The following is a 24,144-nucleotide window of genomic DNA, read 5'->3' as shown; positions in this document are numbered from 1 at the left end:
AACAGAAGTGATTCTCTCTCCAAGATCGGAGGTGGAATTGGCTCTTTCTAGCCCCCTTCTCACTGAAGATATGAACTATTCTTCAGGCCCCCAGAAACCTTTCTTCTCTTTTGGCTATGATGATGGTTTCCAAAGAGAATCACCCTTGTAGTATCAATTCTCCAGCAGGTTAAGGGAGTTACTTGAAAGAGTAGTGTTGTGTTCAATAAGCTTGGGGAAAGATGGAAAAGGATTAACACATGAGTGATTGGTTTATACACTGCAAGACTTTTCAGTTTTTATCTCCAGTAAAAGAATAGTCAGAGTCTCTTCAAGTTTGTTTGACCAAATACACTTTTTTTCAAGGAGCAATTTTGTCAGACTCGCTTTCCAAAGAAAACATTCTGGGAGATGCTCCACTCCGATGCCCAAAAGCTAAGGCCTGAGTTAAAAACTGCTGCATAACTAGTCATGAGACCATGGACAGGCGTTCTAACCATACTGGACCACAGACCCCTCATTTGAAAAATGGGAATGATTATTGCTTCTACTTTCAGTATTTTGTGACCACTAGACAATTCTGTTAATATTACTACTGCCACTAATGCTACTAGGTACTTCACTTTCCATGGCAGACACTATTCACTGGTGTATCCAACCAGCACTTGACAGCTTCCTTTCAGTCTCCATTTCAGAACATGTAAGAGCTAAAATGCATGCTTTCCAATACTCTCTTGCAGCTAGGGGTAGCTATATTGAGACAGTTTGGGCCAATAAGACATAAAGGCAAATTCGTAGGGGACTCTGAGAAGATTATTGTTTTCCCTCATAAAGGGGTACAATGCATGGAGCTCTTGTGCATTCATCAGTAAAAGGCCTAGAGAATAGCAGAGATGTTGGCTCTGGCATCACTGAGCCCTGGAGGAACGCCAGGAGCAGGCTATCTGCATATTTCTTGTAACACGAGGAAAATGAAAGGCAAACAAGTCATGTAAATCTCTGAAAAACAGGTTGACTTGCAGCTGAACACACTTCTAAAGATTCACCTACCATTTATTGAGTGCTTTCTATGTGCTGATAGAAAGCATTTAATACATATCAATTCAGTTACTCCTTACAACAGGGGTTATTATGTACCATTTCACAGGTGAGGAAACAGACTGAAGTACCTTGTTCAGATTCACGCAGAGTGTTCACTAACTTTTGGAAATATAGTTACTATAACCTCAGAAGTTGTTATTATCTTTTTCACTCTAAAGTAGGCAATTAGTGTCCTCTCTAAAATGGAGCCCTCACCGTCTGCCACGAGACGTGGAAGGGACATATATAAGCCTTTTCGGAAACAGGGCCCAAACCCAATCTGGATTTATAGCAGCCTACTTCACCATACACTAGATGGAAGCAAGCAGAACCAGGCTAGGCTGAGCAGAGCAGCTGCTTCTCCCCAAAGACCTACATCCAAAGATTTAGGTTACATATTTAATGTCACTCTAGATCCCAACAGATAGGCTTATTGGCATATTACAGAATTCAAGCCTGAGAAGCACAACTAATGAAAGTAATTTAGACTAAAATGTGAAAATATTAGGAGCACTCAAGTTTACTTGTTCCCCATTAATTAAGCCCCAGTGTGAAAGGCAATGTGATACATACTGGCCTTTATAAAACTATAAACTAAAAGGTGAGATAAATCCATACATAAGCAGTTATATCTACAATGTTCTGAACATCTTGATTTTGGATCACAGAGAAGGAATACCTAGTTTGAGAGCTCATGGGAGGTATAGAGGAATTTTAGTTTGGATCTAACTTTATTTCTTAGAATTATAGCTTCAAAGCAGGGAGCAGCTATGGGATGTATGTGATGCAAGGGTATTATAGCTTTCTCGGGCCTTTCTTCTTCTCTATATCAGAAGCAGGTCCCAGCGTGAATATCCTGGTTAATGGCAAAAAGAAGTCTCTGTATAATCAGAGGATAGCCTGTCTCAGCCATAATCATATAGACAGACCAGCATTTGCCAAGACCTCATACAGAAAAGCCAACAATTGCCAAAGGTGCCTCTGTACCTTCTTTCATATTCTAATACCCAGATGTGCTGATTACAGAATCCAATCATTAAGAACTACATGACCCTAGAGACGTGGATGGGTCTAGAGACCGTCATACAGAGTGAAGTAAGTCAGAAAGAGAAAAACAAATATCGTTTATTAACTCATGTATGTGGAACCTAGAAAAATGGTACAGTTGAACTGGTTTGCAGGGCAGAAATAGAGACACAGATGTAGAGAACAAACGTATGGACACCAAGGGGGGGAAGTGGCGGCGGGGGGTGTGTGATGAATTGGGAGATTGGGATTGACATGTATACACTGATATGTATAAAATAGATAACTAATAAGAACCTGCTGTATTTAAAAAAAATAAAAATAAAGCCCTCTGTTTAAGAACTTCCAAAAAACCCCCCAAAAAACAAACAAAAAAAACAACTACATGACCCTGTAGGGAAAACAAATTAAAATAGGACCCCAAATCCTAAGAATTCCTGTTTCTATTGGCATTACCAGTGAATTTTGTTGTTTATGCTGTCCTTTTATTTACTAAATTAGAAATGAAGTAGTTGAAAATAGTAATCTAATGTTATTAGAGGAATGTTAGAATTATAGCAAAACGTGAGATCAGTGGGTGGGAATCTTGAGCAGAAACTGATGACCACAGGAGTGCAGGGGATATTTGTAATACAGATCACAGCAGGCTTTGTTTATGGTTTCCTTTGCTGTGCAAAAGCTTGTAAGTTTAATTAGGTCCCATGTGTTTATTTTTGTTTTTATTTTCATTACTCTAGGTGGTGGATTGAAAAAGATCTTGCTGTGATTTATGTCAAAGAGTGTTCTGCCTATATTTTCCTCTAAGAGTTTTATAGTGTCCGGTCTTACATTTAGGTCTCTAATCCATTTTGAGTTTATTTTTGTGTATGGTGTTAGGGAGTGTTCTAATTTCATTCTTTTACATGTAGCTGTTCAGTTTCCCCATCACAACTTACTGAAGAGACTGTCTTTTCTCCATTGTATATTCTTGCCTCCTTCATAGATTAGGTGGCAATAGGTGTGTGGGTTTATCTCTAGACTTTCTATACGGTTCAATTGATCTCTGTTTCTGTTTTTGTGCCAGTGCCATACTGTCTTGATTACTGTAGCTTTGTAGCACAGTCTGACGTCAGGGAGCCTGATTCCTCCAGCTCTACTTTCTCAAGATTGCTTTCGCTATTCGGGGTCTTTTGTGTTGCCATACAAAAGACAACCTTCAGAATCAGAAAAAAAGATTTGCAGACGAAGCAACTCACAAGGGATTAATCTCCCAGATATACAAACAGCTCATGCAGCTCAATATCATAAAAACAAACAACCCAATCAAAAAATGGGCAGAAGACCTAAATACACACTTCACCAAAGAGGATGTACGTATGGCCGACAAACACATGAAAAGATGCTCAACATCACTAACTATTAGAGAAATGCAAATCAAAACTACAATGAGGTATCACCTCACACCGGTCAGAATGGCCATTATCAAAAGATCTACAAACAATAAATGCTGGGGAGGGTGTGGAGAAGAGGGAACCCTCCTACACTGTTGGTGGGAATGTAAATTGTTACAGCCACAGTGGAGAACAGTATGGAGGTTCCTTTAAAAACTAAAAATAGAGCTACCATATGACCCAGCAATCCCACTCCTAGGCATATACCCTGAGAAAACCATAATTTGAAAGGATTCATGCATGCATGCTGATGTTCATTGCAGCAATATTTATGATAGCTAAGAACATGGGAGCAACCTCAATGTCCATCAGCAGAGGAATGGATAAAGATGCAGTACATATATATACAAGGGACTATTACTCAGCCATAAAAAGGAACAAAATAGTGCCATTTCCAGAGACGAAGGTGGACCTAGAGATTGTCATACAGAGTGACGTAAGTCAGAAAGAGAAAAACAACTATCGTGTAATATCGCTTATATGTGGGATCTAGAAAAAATGGTGAACTTATTTGCAAAGCAGAAATAGAGTTACAGATGTAGAGAACAAATTTATGGTTACCAAGGGGGAAAGGGGAGGTGGGATGAATTGGGAGATTGGGACTGACATATATACACTACTATGTATAAAAAAAATAACTAATGAGAACCAACTGTATAGCACAGAGAACTCTACTCAGTGCTCTGTGGTGACCTAAATGGGAAGGAAATCTAAAAAAGAGTGGATATATGTATACGTATAACTGATTCACTTTGCTGTACAGCAGAAAATCACACAACATTGTAAAGCAACTATACTCCACTAAAAATTAATTAAAACAAAAACAACTGATCATTGTAGGCTTAATCTTATGAAAGTTAGTAGAACCACTAGGGGGAAGTAGTGTGCACACTTGAAGACAAGCAAAAAGTAGCTACATTACTACATTCTCCAGTCCATTCATTCAACAAACATACCGATGAATGATTATTGAGTGTCTTCTATGTGTCAAGCACCCTTCTCAGTACTTCTAGGCCCTGGAGGCACAGTGATGAACAAGGTAGACAAGGCCTCCACTCCCAAGCTTATCCTGCTTAGATTGGGACAAAGGGTATGTTCTACAGTCTGGCTAGAAGCTAGACAATGTAAAAATGGAGATGCTCTAGAAAGCCCAGGCTATACAATCAATGTATGTATAGGTTTGTTCTGCCTTATATGATGCTCTCTTTGTTATGAAGATCCTCCTCATTGCGTACCTGACACAGAGACATTCAGGTATGGGCAAAGACTGACAGCTGTTAACTTAGTTAATAGCAAACACTTAAGTACTTATTGTGTGGCATACAGTTACATGTATTTACTTATTTAGTCTTACAACTACTGTATGTAATATGTATTTCATTAACTCCATTCATCAGAGGAGGAAACGGAGGCATAGACACGTTAAGTGATTTGCCTGTGGTTACACAGCTAGTAAGTGATGCTGCCCAGCTAACTGGGATGTTTAATCCCAGTGCTGCCCAGCTCTGCACTCTGCTACCTCCAATAAAGTGTCTATTGTGTGCTTGGCCTTTGCACACACTATTTCTTTCACTCTTGACAATCCTATGCGGCAGGTGATATGATCTCAATTTGGCAGATGAAGGAAGCAAGGCTCAGAGACAAGAAATGGTAGTGCCGGTGTTCAAACTCAGGACAAGCTGGCTACAAGGCCAGTGCTCTTCACCATTGCTGCATGTTCTCTCCATGGAGCCTGCCCTGGTGAGTTTTTGGGGTGTTTAGGCATGGCCTCACAATTCCGTCCCTCCAGCAACCGGTTTGTTTTCTCTATCAGGATTCCCTGGAAGATTTTATTTGAAGAGAGAGTTTAAAGAGAGGCTGATAAAATAAAAGTTTGGAAAAAATAAATTTTCTTGGATAAAATAAAAGGCTTATCTTGCAGAAGTTGCAAAAAAGAATGTTTTAGAAGTCACGAAGGCAGATGGAAAATATGCCAGCAGTTAGATATATGGAAGGTCTTCTATGTATAGGCCATGACATACCCAGGATTTATTGAGGAAGTAGAAGGGGTTATTTTCCCCAAGGTTTACAGTTTAGTTGAATACCTTGCACAGTGTACGTGGAAAGAGATGAGAGGCATATAGGAATCAGAAAAGAATTGAGAGAGGCAAGGATACATGTTAATAATGTAAATGAATTGGGTCATGCGGATAAACTCCCAAGTATCCTATGAGTCCTTTTTAGTCCTCAGCAGACACAGTACCTCTACCATCACCCATAATTCAGGCTTTGAAGAATCAGGGCTGATAGGAAAGTAGGATTTCTCAGGAAGGCTAAATGATGGTATAAGAATTGTTCAAGGATTAGTATTTAGCTATTTATCTTCCATTTGAAAAATGCTTATCTTCCACTTATTTGTCTAGATTTTAGGAAAATTCTCAAATCTCTATAGAGTTTGCAGACTGATGCTCTGACTAGCTCTTTTGATGTATTTTCTTAAATATTATTCCCTGTAACAATCTATGTAGCCTTTTTAATACCTCCAAATTTGTTCACAAGCCACTGATAAGATGATCTCATTGCCTTTTGAAGTGCCTTAGGGGGCATTTATCACATAAGAAAGTCCTCCACATGGAGGGATATCATCGGCTGTTGGCTTCAGATTCTTTTCAGATGGCAATTGGCCGCTAACTACTACCTGGGACGCTGGCCTTGGTGGATGGGATGAGACTATGGACAACAGAGAAAGTGGGAAACTGGCTGGTTGTTTAGGAAGGTTATATGCAAAGCCCCTTTGTTGTTTTGCCCCTTTCAGCTACTTAGACATGTCCCAAAGAGTTCAAGTTGCCCATTAAGAATGAAAGTATAGGGCTTCCCTGGTGGCGCAGTGGTTGAGAGTCTGCCTGCCGATGTAGGGGACACGGGTTTGTGCCCCGGTCCGGGAAGATCCCACATGCCGCGGAGCGGCTGGACCCGTGAGCCATGGCCGCTGAGCCTACGCGTCCGGAGCCGGTGCTCCGCGACGGGAGAGGCCACAGCAGTGAGAGGCCCTTGTACCGCAAAAAAAAAAAAAAAAAAGAATGAAAGTATAAATTATATATTTCTTGTGCCTCTGTGGGGTGGGCAGTCAAGGGTTCTTCTGGGCTTGAGAGAGGTTCAGGCACATGTAAGTGCAGTCAGATGTGTAAGGCTCTTGGTGCTCTGCTCTCAGCATAATCTTTGTTAACACTAATTTTCTCTGTTCTGTGCGGGTGAATTAGAATTTAGTCCACTGTGTATCTCTGTCCCCTCAGGACCCGGAGGTCCTTGCCTTGCCTCAGTGATTTAGCTGTGCTCTCCCTGTTCTGACCTCACTTCCCTTTTGTTGTAAGTCTTTGCTTTTTCTTCTCTATCTCAACTTTTATGTTTCTGGCCTTAGGTTAAGTCACCAGGCCCATACCCAATTAACTCCATAAAAACCATTCAGTGCAAACGTCCAAAGCCCTTTCCCAGCACCCTGCCTCCCCTAGTTTCAGTTATTCAGGTATTTCGCATCTAAAGGGCCTGGGAAACAAATGCCCCTGATTCCGCCCTAGGGGCCAGTGCTCTACAGCACCTGCAAAACTTTTACCTTAGGGTTTCCCCAGAGGAGCCCCTCCTCTTCCACAGGTTGACCAGGCTGCTGGATCTGCTGGCTGCCGAGGAGGATTTGCCATCCCCCACGTGCATGCGCACCACCGTGGACGTGGTGAAGGCGCTGCGCACGTTTCTCTCTGGTTTGGCCAGGATGATGTATACCTTCGGCACAAACATGCAGCCGAGCGCCACTGTGGCGCTGAGGCTGACGGAGAAACACATGGTGATGATTTTGTAGTTGCTGCCAAAGTAGATGGGCACAAAGGCCAGCCATATAATGCAGGTGGTGTACATTGTGAAGGCGATATACTTGGCCTCGTTGAAGTTGGCTGGAACGTTTCTGGTCTTGAAAGCATAGAAGGTACAGCTCAAAATCAGCAATCCATTGTATCCAAGAGGAGTGACGACTCCTAGGTTGGTGGTGTTACAAATCAGGTAGACGTCTCGAATGCTTGGGTAGTCGTGCATTATGTCGGGAGGCTCCATTATAAAGAGGGCGATGATGATGCCCAGCTGGATGCATATGAGAATGAAAGCAATCACTAGCTGGGCACAGGCACTCATGAATCTGGGCTTTTTGGTACAGATCTTCTTCTTGCTGCCAGCCAGGATCCTTGCAATACGATTGGTCTTGGTTACAAGGGCTGAATAGCTCATGGCTGGGGAGAGACCGATGCCTATTCTCTGAAGGTAGCAGTAAATCTGTTTGGGCTTTGCAATGAGGCAGAAGGTACATAAGTAGCCTAGGCAGATGCCAGCAAGGATAATGTAGCAGAGTTCCCTGCTGGAGGACTTGACTACTGGTGTATCACGGTAAATGATGAAGACTGCGGTGACAAACAGGGTGGCTAGCAGGCCGAGGCAGGCAAACACCACAGCTGCAATGGGCTCAGGGTCACCCCAGCGAAGATACTGTACTGGGATCAAATCACAACCTGCAGAGACACAGACACATATTGAAAAAGAAGGAAGAAATATTGACTTGGGTCACTTGTGCCTAAGTTGTAAGCAGGTGCCTATGATCCTTAGAGTTTGTCTCCAGTCTACCCTTCTAAGCTCAGTATCCCATACGACTCCTTTCTTCATATATTCAGTCATAAAATATTTATCTTTAGATTATCAAATACATACTCTGTGACAGGAGCTGTTCTAGGTTCTGAAAACAAAAGATGATGAAGAACATATTCCCCGCCCTCCAAAAAAAAAAATTGGTGGGGGTTGGGGGACTTTTATAGAATTACCTACAGGTGGGATAAGGACCATGAAGAAGTAGAGCATGAACCCTGCCTCAGTCTGTGGGAACAGTAAAATCTCCTTCAACAGGAATTAGCAAATGCAAGTGTTGTGGTTTGGCTGAATTTGTGGATTTGGTAGGTTTGGCAAATAGAAATTAATCGTAAGGAAAGAGCTAGGGGGCATTGGAAGCATGAAAGGAGGTTCCATACAGTAATGTGATGAGTGGCCTAAGATAAGTCTGGAACGTAGGCAGGAGGCGATCTTGCAGGGCAGAGAGTCTTAGATCAATGGGAAGTCATTGGAGGGATCTATGTAGAGTAAGAGGAATCACGTGGTCAGATTTGCGTGCGTGTGTTTTAAACATTATTTTGGTTGCTGTGTGGATTTTGGATGAGGTAAAGGTGTAGAGAGATTTGAGAAATACTGGAAGCAATATAGGCTGTTTAAATGCATGTGGGGATATGTGAAAGACAAAGGCATCAAGGATGACCAACATCGGTCCTTGAATCCACTGCCAAAAATCATGACAATTTGGCGTCATTTGGGTTATGTGCCTTCCTTTTAAATTTCTTTAGGGCAGTGATTCTCAAACTTGGCTACACACTGGAATCACTTAGATATTTTAAAAAAGTACTGCGGCCTGGGTTTCAGTGCCAGAGTTTCTGATTTCATTGGCCTGGGTATCAGGATTTTTAAAAGGCACTCTAAGTGCTTCTAAACTTGCAGCCAGAGTTGAGAACCACTGCTCTCAAAGGATCATTCTTGTCAATTAGAGTTTTAAAATGGAATTGAGATAGCGTTATTGAGTGAGTAGGAGAGGAGTTAGTAATCCGGAGCCCTGGACACTTCAGCAATGTGGCAGAGATTATTCACTGCCTGCAAATAGCCATTCTCCCCTTTATCCTCAGCAACAGATCTCCGTTTCCTTTGGGGTGGAAAAGGATGCAGCTAAAACGCTACATTTGCCAGCAACCTTTGCAGTCAGGTGTGCCATGTGATAGATTTTAGCCAGAAAGATGTAAGCAGAGAACTCCTTCAAGGAAAATGACTCATCTTGGAAAGTACCTTTTTTGCCCTTCCTGGCTTTCTCCTTCTGTCGACTGGACTATACACGTGATGGCTAGAGCTCCAGCAGTTATCTTGGGCTATAAGGTAACATTAAGGTCAGAAAACATGTTTTGGGATTTGGAAGAGAAAAATGCAGGGAGCCTGAGTCCCTGTTAACCGTGGAATCACTGACTAGCTCTGGACTGTGTATATCATATTTACCTTGTTTAAACAACTTTTATTTCCCTTATATATGCAGCCAAACCAAATCCTAATTGATATAGCTGTAACTTCCTGTATCTCCTGGTCAAGGGTATTGTAGTAAGTGGCTTTGAATATCAATGGCTACTAGGAGGTAAGGGAGACAACAGTAACAGTATGTAATGATGGCGTAGGGGAGCAGAATTTGCCATCCCCAAGTATGTCTCTTTGAGATATTAATTACTTTCAGCTGGTTATTTTCTAAGAAATGGCAGACGGGGGAAGAAAACTGAAAACCCCACTAGGAGAGACACACTTTTGTAAGGAACATTTGCATTCATAAGGGAAATCTCCATTTGGAAGGGTAGCACCCTCACTGTACAGTAGAGGAGGGTGTCCAAATCTCTAGAAGTTCTTATCAGTAGAGAAGGCAAAGACTTGAATCTGCATAAAAACCTTTACCCTTACTGTGCTTTTCCTCCCCTAGCTGACTGTCCCCACCCTCAACATCCTCTATTGTCTTTAGCTGAGGACGGTACTTAAGATGAGGGCTTTGGCCATTTTGGTGAGTTACTCATTTTTCCTGAGTCTCTCCCATGTCTACAGGTTGTTAAACTCTTTGATTTCTCTTCTTAATGTCTCATGTCAATTTAATTCTTTTGATGTCAGCCAGAAGAACCTAGAAGGGTAGAGGGAAATTTCTTCCTCCCTGACAATGACAAAGAAGCGTGGGGTTCTTTCAAAACGTGTCTAAGGCAGCTCTGTTGTAGAAAGAAACGAAAACATTCTTTCTTCTCTCTCTTATTTCTGCCTTGCCAGTCTTTTTCTTCAAGATCTTAGGTTTCAAACTATTAGTTTATAGTAAGATGCAATACGGGCTTAATAGGATTTGTGAGTTAGCCTAGGATCCTCAGCACACTTTACAAAATAGTTTCTGTGGGAAAATGTATGCTTAGTTTAAAAACCTGTGCTTTTTTTTTTTTTTTTTTTTTTTTTTTTTTTTGCGGTATGCGGGCCTCTCACTGCTGTGGCCTCTCCCGTTGTGGAACACAGGCTCCGGACGCACAGGCTCAGCGGCCATGGCTCACGGGCCCAGCTGCTCCGCCGCACGTGGGATCTTCCCGGACCGGGGCACGAACCCGCGTCCCCTGCATCAGCAGGCAGACTCTCAACCACTGCGCCACCAGGGAAGCCCAAAAACCTGTGCTTTTAACTTTAAAAAATGTGTATGTGGATAGCCCAGACTAAATATGACAGTTATTTTATATAGTGTATAGGATTATAAATAAATACATATCTCATTGCTAATGAATATACCTGTATCTATTTTTAGGCATCTGTGTTCACATATGCTTCTTATTATGTAGGATATCAACTTCTGAGACTTTAGGATACCATAGGGTTTAGGTTCATATTTACAAATTTGTTCTTCATAGAGACTATTTTACAACAAGAAAATAGGGACTCATCATTCCTATCTTTATTCTTCCATAACAGCTTATTCATAACACTGATATGACAATGAAATTCATTATCTACTGTAGTTAATTCTATAGGGGTCTGTTTCCCCTGCTAGGTCATGAGCTACTAAATGTCCATAGTAATTTACTGATATAGGAAAGATGTTATGTGGTACATGAAGCAGGAATCCTTTCAACAGCTGAAGCGAATCACCTGAAAAAATATATAAATATTTAAGGGCTTTCACTTTACTCCTTTTTTTCCCCCTGTTGTTCTGCTAAATCTTAACTGCTTTTATCTAAACGTCATTAGCACCCTAATTACTGAATGTTTTCTCTATGATAACATTCATCACTGTTTTTATGTCAAATATATTCTTGAACTCTTCGTGTGCAACCTGTTAACATCATGTGTGAAACTTAAATCTCCATTAGATATATGTGTTGGAAGAAATGTGTATAAGGGATGCCTCTAATGTGTTGTGGTTATTTTCTCAAAGTTGTCAGAATTTATGTATTCAAATGAATGTTTTTTTCATTTAACGTGAACCCCTGCAAAGGCTTTAATGATGCTGCCATTGCACAAAATACTTTTGAAACTATTCTCTTGGAATAGAAAATACTGGATTCTGATTATAGTGTTATAATCATTGAATGTTATCAATTGGATAAGATCTTAGAGTTTCCAAGAATGGATGTGCATCACAGTCACTTGGAGAGTCTACAAAAATACAATTCAGGAGTCTAAACTCAGGAGCTTTCGAATCAGTACATTTGGGGTGGGACAAAAGAATTTCGTTTTGAATCAGCAAGCTCAGTGACTATACAACTGGTCCTCGGTTGGCAGCCCAACCTTAGAGATTATCAGGCTGACTTCTCATCCAGTGTGTGAATGTCTTACATGATAATTACTAGATGCAATCACGCTAACCCTACCTAAGGCTTTCCATGAGCTATGTTGTCTCAAGGCCAGGATTAATAGTGGGGGGAGAGAGACTGGAAAGACAGGAGGTCTGGATGGCAGGTAGAGACGGGAGGTGAATAAAATGGTTAGAAGGCTATCACAATAGGACAGGCAAGGGATGTTAGGGCAATAATTAAAAGCCACTGTCCTGAGAACATTCAGCTGGTGAAGACATTTCAGAACTAGGACTGAAAGAAATGATGAGGTAGACAGACAGCAGAGTCAGGAGAGAGGCTTCTAATCAAGCTGATGGCAGTGCTGTTAACCAAGATACAGGCTGTTGGAAGAAAAGCGTCACATTTTATAGGAATGATATCTAGTTCCAGTTTGGACATGTTGTGTTTGAAATGTTTATGACGAGTAGAGCAGCTGGGAGCAGAAGCTTAGAAGAGCTATCAGGGTAGAAGTTACAGCTTTAGGAATCATCTGTGTATAGGTGGAAATAAGAGACATGGAAGTAAATGTAATCAATAAGGAAATTCATGGATATAGATGAGAGCAGAGTCTGGAAGTCTGGTATGACACCGAACTTAAGGAAGGGCAAAGGAAGAGGATATGTCAGGGAAGATATAAGCTAGATCATCTAGAAGGAAGGAAGGGTGTCAGAAGCCAAAGGAAAGTGGTTAATTGGATGGTGCACCGTATCCTCCTCTAACAATGTCACTTCAGTTTTTCTTTCTTTCCTTTTAAAAATCCTTACCCAAAGAGCTTTCACAAAGCTTTGAGCTTCAGTTTTCCAGATATCTCTCCTTGTGGCATATCACTCTCTTATATTTCCCCTCTTTACTACTTTTAGTTCTGTTTCCTCTGAACAGGGGGTGGTGCAGAAGTTCTATCAAATCTCAGAATATTGAGATACTGCTAACCTTATTATGATATAAGTTTAGATTCTCATTAATTGCTACGCCTACTTTGCATTGGTTTACAAACATCTGAATACACTGTTATTCTTCCTAAATCTCTTCCTTATTTTCTTCTGTGAATTAGGGCCTTTTCTGCATTAATGGTTTTCTTTTTTATCCCTGTTTCATTCTTAGTGTAATGGTAAGTACTCAGTATTGGAAGTACTCAGTGTACTGGTAAGTTATCACTGGAAGGGTATGTAGAAGTTAACTAAGAATCTGTAGAATATATATTTTATAGTTTTACTATAATCAGTTTAGCATATGCTTTTTATATTTTAGATTAAAGGATCTTGATCATATTGGTGAAGTTCCCTCCCAACAAGCATATTAGAGTTTCTTAGAAGATGCATAATATTATTTCATTCCTTTCTAGAAATGCATGTGAGGCATAAATTATAAAATCAAGACCTGTTTTCTGATGACATCTATTTAGGTGGCTATCCACTTCTCACTTTCCTCCCCTTTCATGCTTGATCCGTATTCTGTGATTCTCCAGTATAATTCATCCTTTCATAGCTTGAGGTGACATATATTGAAAACAACAGTTTTTTTCTTTTCCATTATAGTTTATTACAAGGTATTGAGTATAGTTCCCTGTGCTATATGTAGGACCTTCTTGTTTATCTATTTCATACATAGTAGTTTGTATCTGCTAATCCCAAACTCCTAATTTATCCCTCCCCCACCCCCTTCCCCCTTTGGTAGTTATAAGTTTGTCTGTGAGTCTTTCTGTTTTGTAAATAAGTTCATTTGTATCGTTTTTTAGATTCCATATAAGTGATGTCGTATGATATTTGTTTTTCTCTGTTTGACTTACTTCACTTAGTATGATAATCTCTAGGTCCATCAGTGTTGCTGCAAATGGCATTATTTTATTCATATTAATGGCTGAGTAATATTCCATTACACACACACACATATGTGTGTATATATATATCACAGCTTCTTTTATCTATTCATCTGTCGATGGACATCTAGGTTACTTCCATGTCTTGGCTATTGTAAATAGTGCTGCTGTGAACACTGGGGTGTATGTACCTTTTTGAATTAGAGTTTTCTCTGGATGTACGCCCAGGAGTGGGATTGCTGCATCATATGGTAGCTCTATGTTTAGTTTTTTAAGGAACCTCCATATTGTTCTCCATAGTGGCTGCACCAGTTTACATTCTCACCAACAGTGTAGGAGGGTTTCCTTTTCTCCACACCCTCTCCAGCAGAAAATACAACAATTTTTTTTAAAGGGAAGGAGAGCTGCCAAAACTGTATTAACCACATTATCCTATGATTCCACTACTGTGCTTCCCATACATCTAACGGGAGATGGACGGCTCACTGATTTCCTGGACACCTAAAAATGATATGACTGCTTAGCGATAACTGGTACTCATGCTTACTGTTTGGGTATTAGTCTTGCAGGAGTAATATTCCTGTAGTTAATAGTTCCTAGACTGTTGCATTCTCAAACCCTCTTCCAGGTGTCTGTTCAGGCAGAAGGAAAGAGGAGTCAAAGATCCTGGGACAGTTGCCTGATGTTCTGTAAGTTGACTAGGCAGGAACTCCTTAACAAGCTCCTTATTTCCTGTATAATTTTGGAGGAAAGGAAGTTGCTGCTGAGAATCTTTGAGCATCAGATGTATGTGTTGTCCGCTGCCGGTCAGGCCATTTCAGGTATACGAAACTCATTCGGGGCTGTTGTGGAACTCTCCTCTCATACGTGAACAGTAGATCTGCCCAGAGTACAGGGTGTTGACTGGGGACTAACACCATCACGCCTGCTAGCAATCTCCTCCATCAATAGACCATTTGTCTGCCTTTCCTCCCTTCTTTACCTGTCGGGATCTGGATCTCTAGGGTGTTGGTTTGAGATAGCAGAGTGATGCAGACTCAGAATTCTTTCTGCCTTGTTCATAACCCTGCTCATTTAATATTTTCTCTTCACTTAGCCTAAGCTAAAGTTTTTCATTACTTCCATATTTCAGAAGAACTGGAAGTGATGTGTGTGTGTGTGTGCGTGTTATATTTAGGTACCTTATTTTTCTTTGTAGCGCTTACTATAATTGTAATCTGTTTTGTGTGTGTATATGTGCATGTGTTAGAGAGAGAGAGAGAGAGAGAGAGAGAGAGAGAGAGAGGTTGAGAGAGACGTCATATTGTTTAGGTCTGTCCTCCCTACTTCACTAAAAGCACCTTTGCATCTTTTGCTCACGAATGGAACCGTGGTACTGAGCACGGTGCCTCACTCATATGGTTAGCACAGCAATTTACAAATTAATATATCTACTATATAATCAAAGTATAATCAAATTCTCATTCTGGTGTATGGATCAAATCATTCTCAGCAAACCTTTCTGTGGCCTTTAGGAAGTCCAAGTTGCAGAACTGTTATGTACTGTTACAGACAGAAATCTAAATTGAGTGCATTACACCTGAATTTTAGAGTCAGGATTCTGAATCAGAGAGGGCAAAACTAAGTAAGCACCTCAAAGGCTTCCTTCTGCCTAGGGGTGTGACATGTCTCACATTAGAAATATTCCTGGTACTAACTTGGCAGTGATCAGTGTTTGTGATTAATCTAATTTTGAGTAATTCATTGGATCTGGGAATTATGAATAGAAGAAAGAGGGAGGCAGTAACAGAAGTCATTCTTTAACAAGTGTCGTTTAGTGTAAAGTTCAGATACACCGTTCCCAAAAAGGCTTCAGTAGTTGTGGCACGCGGGCTCAGTTGCTCCACAGCATGTGGGATCTTCCCGGACCAGGCCTCGAACCCGTGTCCCTTGCGTTGGCAGGTGGATTCTTAAACAATGCACCACCGGGGAAGCCTTTGTCCTTTGGTGCCCTTTGGTGGGTGCCCTCTAGGAACCAGTGGGCGGCTCTCACTCCAGTCAGCAGCACTAACTGGAAACCCCCAAAAGAGTTAGCAGCGAGGTCACTGTGAATCCCACCCATGACCTGCCAACAGTGTTGATCCAACTGGAGCTTTCTCCTTTCTGTGGCCCCCACCACTCAGCACTTACCCAAGACTTCTCACCACTTTTCCCGGACCCCTTCTCCCCAGCAGGGCCTCAGAAGGCCTGTCACCTCCCTGCCCTGTCTCCTGGGCCATGGTGACTCTCTTCTCAGTGTGTCTTTTGTTAAAGATGCCCTTTTTGTATAAATGAAAGATAATTTGGAGTTGTTCTCTCAAAAAAAAAAAAAAAGGCATTTTCTAGAGTTTATTGATTTTACCATAACCTTAGCATGAAATAAAACATAACCATGATTCCTCCCTCAAATGAAAATTTAGTCTCTATCCAAAATGTTTGGTAGGTTTTATGGAAGCTGCCTCAATGGGAAGCCACTTTATTCCTGTTTATGCCAGCATTAAAAAAAAAGGGCAGAAACTAACATTTATTGAATGCCTACTAAATGTCAGGTGTTATCCTAGATATTTTAGGTAATCTTCACAATAAACGAGTGAGGTAGGTATTATTAACTCTGTTTTACAGAAGAAGGATATGAGGTTTAATCTGATGCGTTGGGGCTGAGATTAAAACCCTGTGAACATTTTGATTGATTGATTAACTGATTGACTTATGTTGCATCAGGAGAGACAAACTGATCAAAGTGTTCCTTTCAAAGGGGCCCTGAGGTTACTTAGTAGGAAGGAGAATCATGAATAACTGGCAATGTCTGCCACGTGCAAGGAGGGGCTAGTGGTGGCATAAGTATTTGATATTTGACGTAGATCCATTCTCCCTTCTGAGAAATCTCATTGGTTCAAATTCTTCAGCAAGGTTCTCATCCTGGCTTATATGTCCTGAGGGTTGCTAGCCAGACACTGATTGGTAAATTTTTACTTTTGTGTCCCTAAAGTTTTCTAGTGTGGAATGGGCACCAAGTACCCACGGCACACGAGAACAAGGATTGATCGTGGGACATTCCTAACATTGCCACGTAGAGGACTCACAGCCACCCGTTTATCATCGGACCCAGCCTATTTCATGCCCTTCAAGGTTTATTGCATATTTTTTGTTTTAGATTCCCTTAATAAAATGCCCTCAGAGAGCTGACAACTCGGGGCTATAGTTTTTATTTAGCTTTTATATTTTTTATTGGTTACATTTTATAGGGGAATTTGAAATTGTATGCAAAGATTAATTTCATAATTAGGCATAAAGAATGATTTAATAGTTCTGCAGAGTGCTGAGGGGAAGGATTATCACAGATGCACATTTGTAGGGACCAGCTTTGGAAAAATATGACTTCCGGTCATACTGCGGATGAATAAGAGAGGAAAAACACAGCATATGAATTTAAATAATAAAATGTGCTGACTGGAATACTTTGCTCCATTTTTACCTTTCCCCTCTCCCCTCACTATCTAACTCATTCCTCTTTCATTTTCCAGCTCCTCTTTGAGGATGGCTTTTCTGATTCCTGGAGTGACAGGTTCCTCCCATGTGGTCAAGCAGTTCCCTGTGCCGGTGTCTATCACAGCGCTTGCACAACATTTTTTTGCACATAATAGCACAACTGTTATGCTCATAGTGAACTTGCTTGTCTGTTTCATGTAGTAGACAGAGAGCAAATTGAGAGCCGGGGACTGTTTGCCTTTTGCTCTACTGTGCCAAGCCAGTAGCCAGTACACAACACACAGTTAAACAGGTTGAACGAATGAATGATTACGTTAATGGAGGAGAGAACAGTTGAATCAGGAGACATGCATTTCATTTTCAGCTTGCACACAAATATTTCTGGTGAATACGAGACGCTTCCTCTATTTATTTGTGTCTCCATTTGTTTTTACGTTTTTGGAATTTATTTAGTAACGGTGAGCATTCAGAGATATTTTCATTGGATGGGGATCCTTCCATCTGAGTCCTTTTCCATTTTTATGAGAGAGGGCACATTTTACAACCAGGTAGCTTCTTCAGCCTGCTTTCTGCCCGTGGATGACTGGATTACCAAGGATCTCTTTATATTTGAACTGTCTGTCCTTTGCATGTTTTAGTCGTGTCTCCATTTTTTCTATACATAAAATGGAAATACAGAACTCTCTTCCCTATAATGAGGGTTTTAATCTGGAGAAACCCTTGTAGAAGAAATTGCATATGAGAAATTAAAGACCAATTACCTGAAAAAGAGCAGTGAAGCAATTTCTCAGGACTGAGAAAATAAAATGCTTAAAACTAGTTTTGTACTTTACTAGAATAAAACATTAAAGTCATCACTTTAAAACCAAGAGAGGATCAAGGGAATTTTACACACATGATTTGAGCTATAATGAGTGTTTTACAATTAATTTCCTGGTTTGCTAGACTCTTTTCAGGCTCCCTTTCCTCTGGTTTTAGTCAGTCTTTTTTTTTTTTGCAAATAATCTGCATAGTAAAAAGCATTTTCCTCCTGTGGCTGGTCTTCCATCCAAATGTCCTTTCTGATTTTGTGACTCAGATATTTTTTGAGTGTCTACTGTGTTCTAGGAGCTTGTTATTCCCAAATGTCCAAAACAAGCAGAAATCCCCTACCCTTTAGCTTGTGTTCCAACTGGGGAGACTGACAATATATGATCAGCAAAAATAAGTTAATACATTAACAATATAATGGAATAAAAGGTTATCTATGAAGTGGGGAAAGTAAGAGGTAGAAGAGAGGGGAAAGGGGGACAGTTTGTAGTACTAAACACGTTGGTCAAGGTAGACATTTGAGCAAGGACTTGAAGGAGGCAAGGATAACAGCAGTATGTGTATCTGGGGTGGAGCATTCCAGGCAGAGAGAACAGCTGGGCAATGACCCTAGGAGAACAGCCTTCCAGATATCTTAACAGAAGAACAAAAGGACCAATGTGTTGGGGGATAGAGGGAGATGTAATAAAGAGGAAAACAGTCCAGATACATAACAAAGGTCTAGGTCATATAGAACATAAATTTGACTTTGAATGAGAGCAAACTATTGTAGGTTCTTAGACAGTGGAATAACATGATCTGGCTTACTTTTAAAAAGGTATCTCTGCCCGGGCTATTGAGAAGTGGCTGTAGGTAGAGGCAGGGGGAGAATCAGGAAGATTAATTAGGAGGTTATTTCACTAGTAAAGATGATTAATAGTTATTACCAGGACCAGGATCTTACAGTGGAGGTAATGGGAAGTGGTAGACTTCTGTATTTGAAGGAAGAGTCAGTGGAATTTCCTGACCAATTGACCAAAGGATATGAGAAAATGTAAAAGATGATTCCAAAGTTGTTGGCCTGAGCTACTGAAAGAATGGATTTGCCATCAGGTGAAATACAGAATGCTAAGGATAGAGCAGCCTTGGGGATCAGGAAGGTAAAGACTAAAGGATTTCAGATTTGGAAATGTAGAATTTGATATATCTATCGCACATTCAAATGAATATGTCAAGTAGGCAGTTGAATATTCAAGTCTGGAGATTGGATGAGAAGTCTGGGCTACATATTTAGATTCAGAAATCTTCAGTGTATAACTGAGAACAAGAGACTGGGTAGGATCACCGGTGAAGCAAATGTAGATAGAAAAGAGGATGAAGACTGAGCCCTGGGACACTCCAAAACTCTATTCTTACTTTTATTTCAAACACAGAGTTAGATATAAATGTAAAAACACTAAAGGCAATAGATGCTAGATTCCCTCCGAGAAGGTTAATTCTTTTTCTTGTCATTGAGGAAAACAGGAAAAGTGGATAATGATGCCATTATTATCCACTGAAACCAGAAAAACTTTTTTTTTTTGTTTTTTTTTTTGTGGTACGCGGGCCTCTCACTGTTGTGGCCTCTCCCGTTCCGGAGCACAGGCTCCAGACGCGCAGGCTCAGAGGCCACGGCTCAGGGGCCCAGCCGCCCCGCAGCATGTGGGATCTTCCCGGACCGGGGCACGAACACGTGTCCCCTGCATCGGCAGGCGGACCCTCAACCACTGCGCCACCAGGGAAGCCCCAGAAAAACTTTTGATCAGGGAGAGTGATTAAAAAAAAAGATGGCAGGAAAAGAAAAAGAATTCAATTTCAAGCATAAGAGGAATAAAACATCGGTCTTAGTAATAGATTTCAGTTTAGAATGGAAGACAAAAACAGGTGACTGTATTAAACTGTGTTTACTTCAGTGTTCACATAATATGTTCTTAATGTACTTCGGCAAACTGGAAACAACCAACATTAACAGAAAATAACAAATGTGGTTAGTTTATGCGTCCAGTTGTTAACGTACAAGCAGTGATTAATGTACTTCTTGTCATGCATGCATTGGTAACAAAAATAGCAACAAAACATATTAGTCTAAAGAAAACCAGTAAAGAGTGGGCACTGTAGTTGAATTTATCAGCACTCTAGAACCTAAAAGAAATAAATGGGAAACAACAAGAAAAAAAAAAAAAGAAACATGCCAGATGCCTCTTAGTATTGTTGTGGCTCATGACTATCTTTCTGGAGATTCCAAATCATGTTAACCTTGTGTAACCCATTCATTTGGAATCAGAAAGCTAAGAAGGTAAAGTAAGTGACATTAAAAGAGATATTTATAATAGTAAGCTAGTTCAACAAGTGCAAGTTCATTGCCTGTTCTGTGCCATTTACTGGGCTAGACAATCATTGACTTAGAGGATCTTACTTTCCAGTGGGGAAGACTTTCAATAGAGGTTGGAACTTTCTCCAAATTTTCTCATTTATCTTTAAATCAATCAATCAATCTCTATATTCATTTCTCATCACTGTATTTTTTAAACTTAATTAACAGTAGAGTGATAATCGTTAATATAACTGAACTGTTAACAGGTACCAAACTATTTGTGTGCTATTTAATCTCTCCAATAATTCTGTGAACTAGTTACTACTGTTACCTCCATTTTTATGTAAGAGGAGCTCAGAGAAGGAAGTTTATTTTTGCTTAAAGTCACACAGTGAGTCATTGGTGGAGTGTGGATTTCAACATGGATGTGTCTAATTCCAACCCTTTTGAGATTTAAACCGCTATGTTATTGGAAGATAATAAAGAAGAATTGTTCCGGACATGTCTCACACGCAGCCGAAAATTTCAGCTGTATTTTTTAATACTACGTTTGTCATAAATTTCACCTTCCTTAGATAGTATTGGTGAGTCTATGTAACGAATGTAAGGAAAGTCTAGAAAGTGCTTAGGGACCTGGGGGGGGATTCTATTGTTAAGCAAAGTAGTCACTTCCTTTTACAGCAGCTGGTCACCGTTATGATGCTTGGTCTTTAGAAAATGATGGTTTCCATAAATAGGCTTTGATAGGAAAAGTGAATGTGAAATAGTGATTCACTTGCATCAAAACAGCTTGGTTATGTTGGAAAAAATATTTTTGAATACACATTCCTTAGATATATTCGTTAGGGTTTTTCTTTCTCCTTGAAAATTCTTCTCCCTTTTACTTGGTTAACTTCTCATTTTCACATGCATTATTTCCATCTCCTCCCAGAACTGAACTTCCAAGACCCGGTTAATTTTCTCTCCTCAGTGTAATTAGTTTTTACTCTCAGGCTAGCACTTTATTTTCTTCCACCTTTGTTCCTTTCTTGGTCTGTTCATTCATTCATTCTTTCCCTTATTCCTCCTCTCTCTCTTATTATTTATTGGACAAACATTAAATCAGTTTCTCCTATATTCCTGGCATACTTAATTTATTGAAATTGCTCTTTATTTGTGTGTGTGTCTGCCAGCCTCTGGGATACTCGAGGGTAGGAATTGTGGCTCCATGATCACTATGTGTCCGGTGCCCTGTGCTTTGTTTGAACCAAGTTGGAGCTATTTGCTAATGAGTACTTCTATCTTGCATGCCACCAATGCACAATTCAGTTATCGTATGTATCATATGTTATACTCTGAATGCAATTATGTAAGTCAGCCTTCTTCTACTGTGGACACTTGATGGCCTGGAAATGGAAGGTCAGACACCTTCCATTTGTATCTTTATCAACAGAACCTAGCACAGTGTTGAAAACAGTGTAGAAACATGATTAAAAAATGACTTCTGCTGAATGAATGATAGGATAACCAGCTCGTAGAGCATGTGTTCCTATTAAGATTATTATGTAACCTAGATAAGCCAAGAAATTAGAGGTTGCCATTATGAAAACCTGTTCCTTTTAAAATATTAACAGGAACCGTTTATTAAAATTGTAACAATAAAAACCACATATTTCTCATCTAAATTCATAACAGATTTCCCCTAAAGAATCAGAAACACATAATAAACGGAAAGGGTTTTTTTTACCCTTTCCTCATCCAAATTGAATTGTAGTAATCAAATGGGCAGCACTTTTTACACACATTTGAAATGAAAAATATCATAGCAACCTGGAGATAATTAACATGTGACCAGCTTGAAAGCTGACTTTTTTCTCTTTCTGTAATTTCCTGGAAATGTGGGGCTCCAAAACGTGATTATGAAGAAAGTCATGTGGTGTAGCAGCGAATGGGGGAATCACAGTGCCTGGGCTTGATTTTCCACTAGTTTTGTGACCTTGAGCAACTTATAGAATCTTCCTGGGTCTTAATTAATTCAGCTGTAAAATAATAAAGTCTACCTCATAGGATTCAAAAGGATAATGCATAAGATAGTTAAAAATACTGGTGACGACACAGCACAGGGAGATCAGCTCGGTGCTTTGTGACCACCTAGAGGGGTGGGATAGGGAGGGTGGGAGGGAGACGCAAGAGGGAGGAGATATGGGGATATATGTATACGTATAGCTGATTCACTTTGTTATACAGCAGAAACTAACACACCATTGTAAAGCAATTATACTCCAATAAAGATGTTAAAAAATATATTGGTGATGAAAAGCACTTCTCCCCACGTTTTTATTTACTTATTTATTAAAAGGTAAAAAAATGTCCCAAGAAAAGCAGGACAAACTGAGGAACACAAATGAAGGAAGTATTTATAGGAAGAGAGTAACTCAAATGCTGGAGTTGTAAAACATGTCAGTGGTTCTGCCTCCTTGGAGCTCATCCTCCACTCCCTCCCAGCTTCCCACCAACTCCCTTTTGTTTGACTCTGTTCTGTTTTTGCCCCTGAAGTGAAGACACAAAGGTTCCAACCTCCAAAGCAATTAGGTAACTTAGGGAACGAAAGGAACTTCCTAGAGAATGTTCCGATTGACGTTAAAAGGTTGATAGGCACTGCCCTCCTTCCAGTTTACAGCTTTGCACTTAAAATAAATAAGATACATTTCTTTGCGCGTGAGAAGCAGGAAATCATTCTAACTTTCTGTCATAAAGCTTCCCACTGAGTTACTTTTTGAAAACCGTGTTGTTTTTGCTTTTTCCTTTTACTTGGGTTTGTTGGAAGGTTGCCAGAGTTGGCAAACCCACCTGAAAGGGTTTCCATGGCTTTAGCTTTGGACTGGGCAGCTAAAGATCTGCTACTTATAAGCCATCCCAAATTCTTTGAGAGAAAACAAATTAAAGATTCTTTCTAGGACAGTTTCTGCACGCACCTGGTGGGGAATGGTGTGCAGTGAAAAAGTTGTCTTGGCAGAAGCTTGTAGGGAATGCTCTGAGTGCCTAGCCAAATTGTCGCCTTCCACTATTTTTTCCTCCTTCCTCTTTCAAACCAGACCACATTGCAGTTATCTTCTTCTCTCAGCGAAACAGTGACCTCCTCCTGTTAATTTAAATTTCTGATCTCTTCATTGCCCTTTATTCCCACTACATCATCACAGTCCAAACCACCGACAGATTCACATTGTGACTTGCAAAATTTCCTTACTGTGGTTTTCTCTCTTCCTTCTTTCAAAGTCCCCAATTTAGTCTTTATTTAAAAATTTTATCTTCTAGTATTTAAATAGCTCAAATCATATGAAGTATTTTAAATTATAAAAATTTTAAATATGCAGGGAAGTGCAGAACAAACGTAAAAATCCAGATTTAACAAATGTTGATATTTTGTCACATTTGTTTCAAATTGCATATACACACAGCTTACAGATATGATTGAAACCTCTCTTGTAAATCCTACCCGACTCCCTCCCATCTCTCTCCAGATGAAACCATCATTCTGAAATCAGTATCCTTTCTACTCATGTTTTTAAACAATATTTACACTTTGCATTTTGAATGTGTGCATAATATTTATAAAGCAGTCCATCATGATTGCATTTCCTTTCTTATTTCAATTGTTGGATATTCCTGGAGATAATAATTGCCCTGTTTAAAACTGTTCTCTAGAATGTAAACATCATAAGGGCAGAGAATTTTATGTTTTGGTCA

General features: G+C 40.1%; 1 protein-coding gene and 1 long non-coding RNA gene across 3 annotated transcripts in view; one reads left to right on the top strand and one right to left on the bottom strand.

Annotated features, from left to right (window-relative positions):
* Positions 1-24,144, bottom strand: part of GRM5 (glutamate metabotropic receptor 5) — a 565,234-nt gene that overhangs the window by 54,437 nt on the left and 486,653 nt on the right. For both annotated transcript variants that reach the window (XM_032640370.1, XM_032640371.1), the window contains exon 8: positions 7,105-8,044. In XM_032640370.1, coding sequence (XP_032496261.1) covers positions 7,105-8,044 — 940 coding nt within the window. The remainder of the gene's footprint in view (positions 1-7,104; positions 8,045-24,144) is intronic.
* LOC116757904 overlaps positions 1-24,144 on the top strand; it is a 147,975-nt gene that overhangs the window by 50,153 nt on the left and 73,678 nt on the right. The window lies entirely within an intron of this gene.

This window comes from Phocoena sinus, chromosome 8, assembly GCF_008692025.1.
Source record: "Phocoena sinus isolate mPhoSin1 chromosome 8, mPhoSin1.pri, whole genome shotgun sequence".
Lineage (NCBI taxonomy): Eukaryota > Metazoa > Chordata > Mammalia > Artiodactyla > Phocoenidae > Phocoena > Phocoena sinus.
The sequence above is the reverse complement of the archived record's forward strand: the minus strand, read 5'-3'. Positions and strand labels throughout refer to the sequence as shown.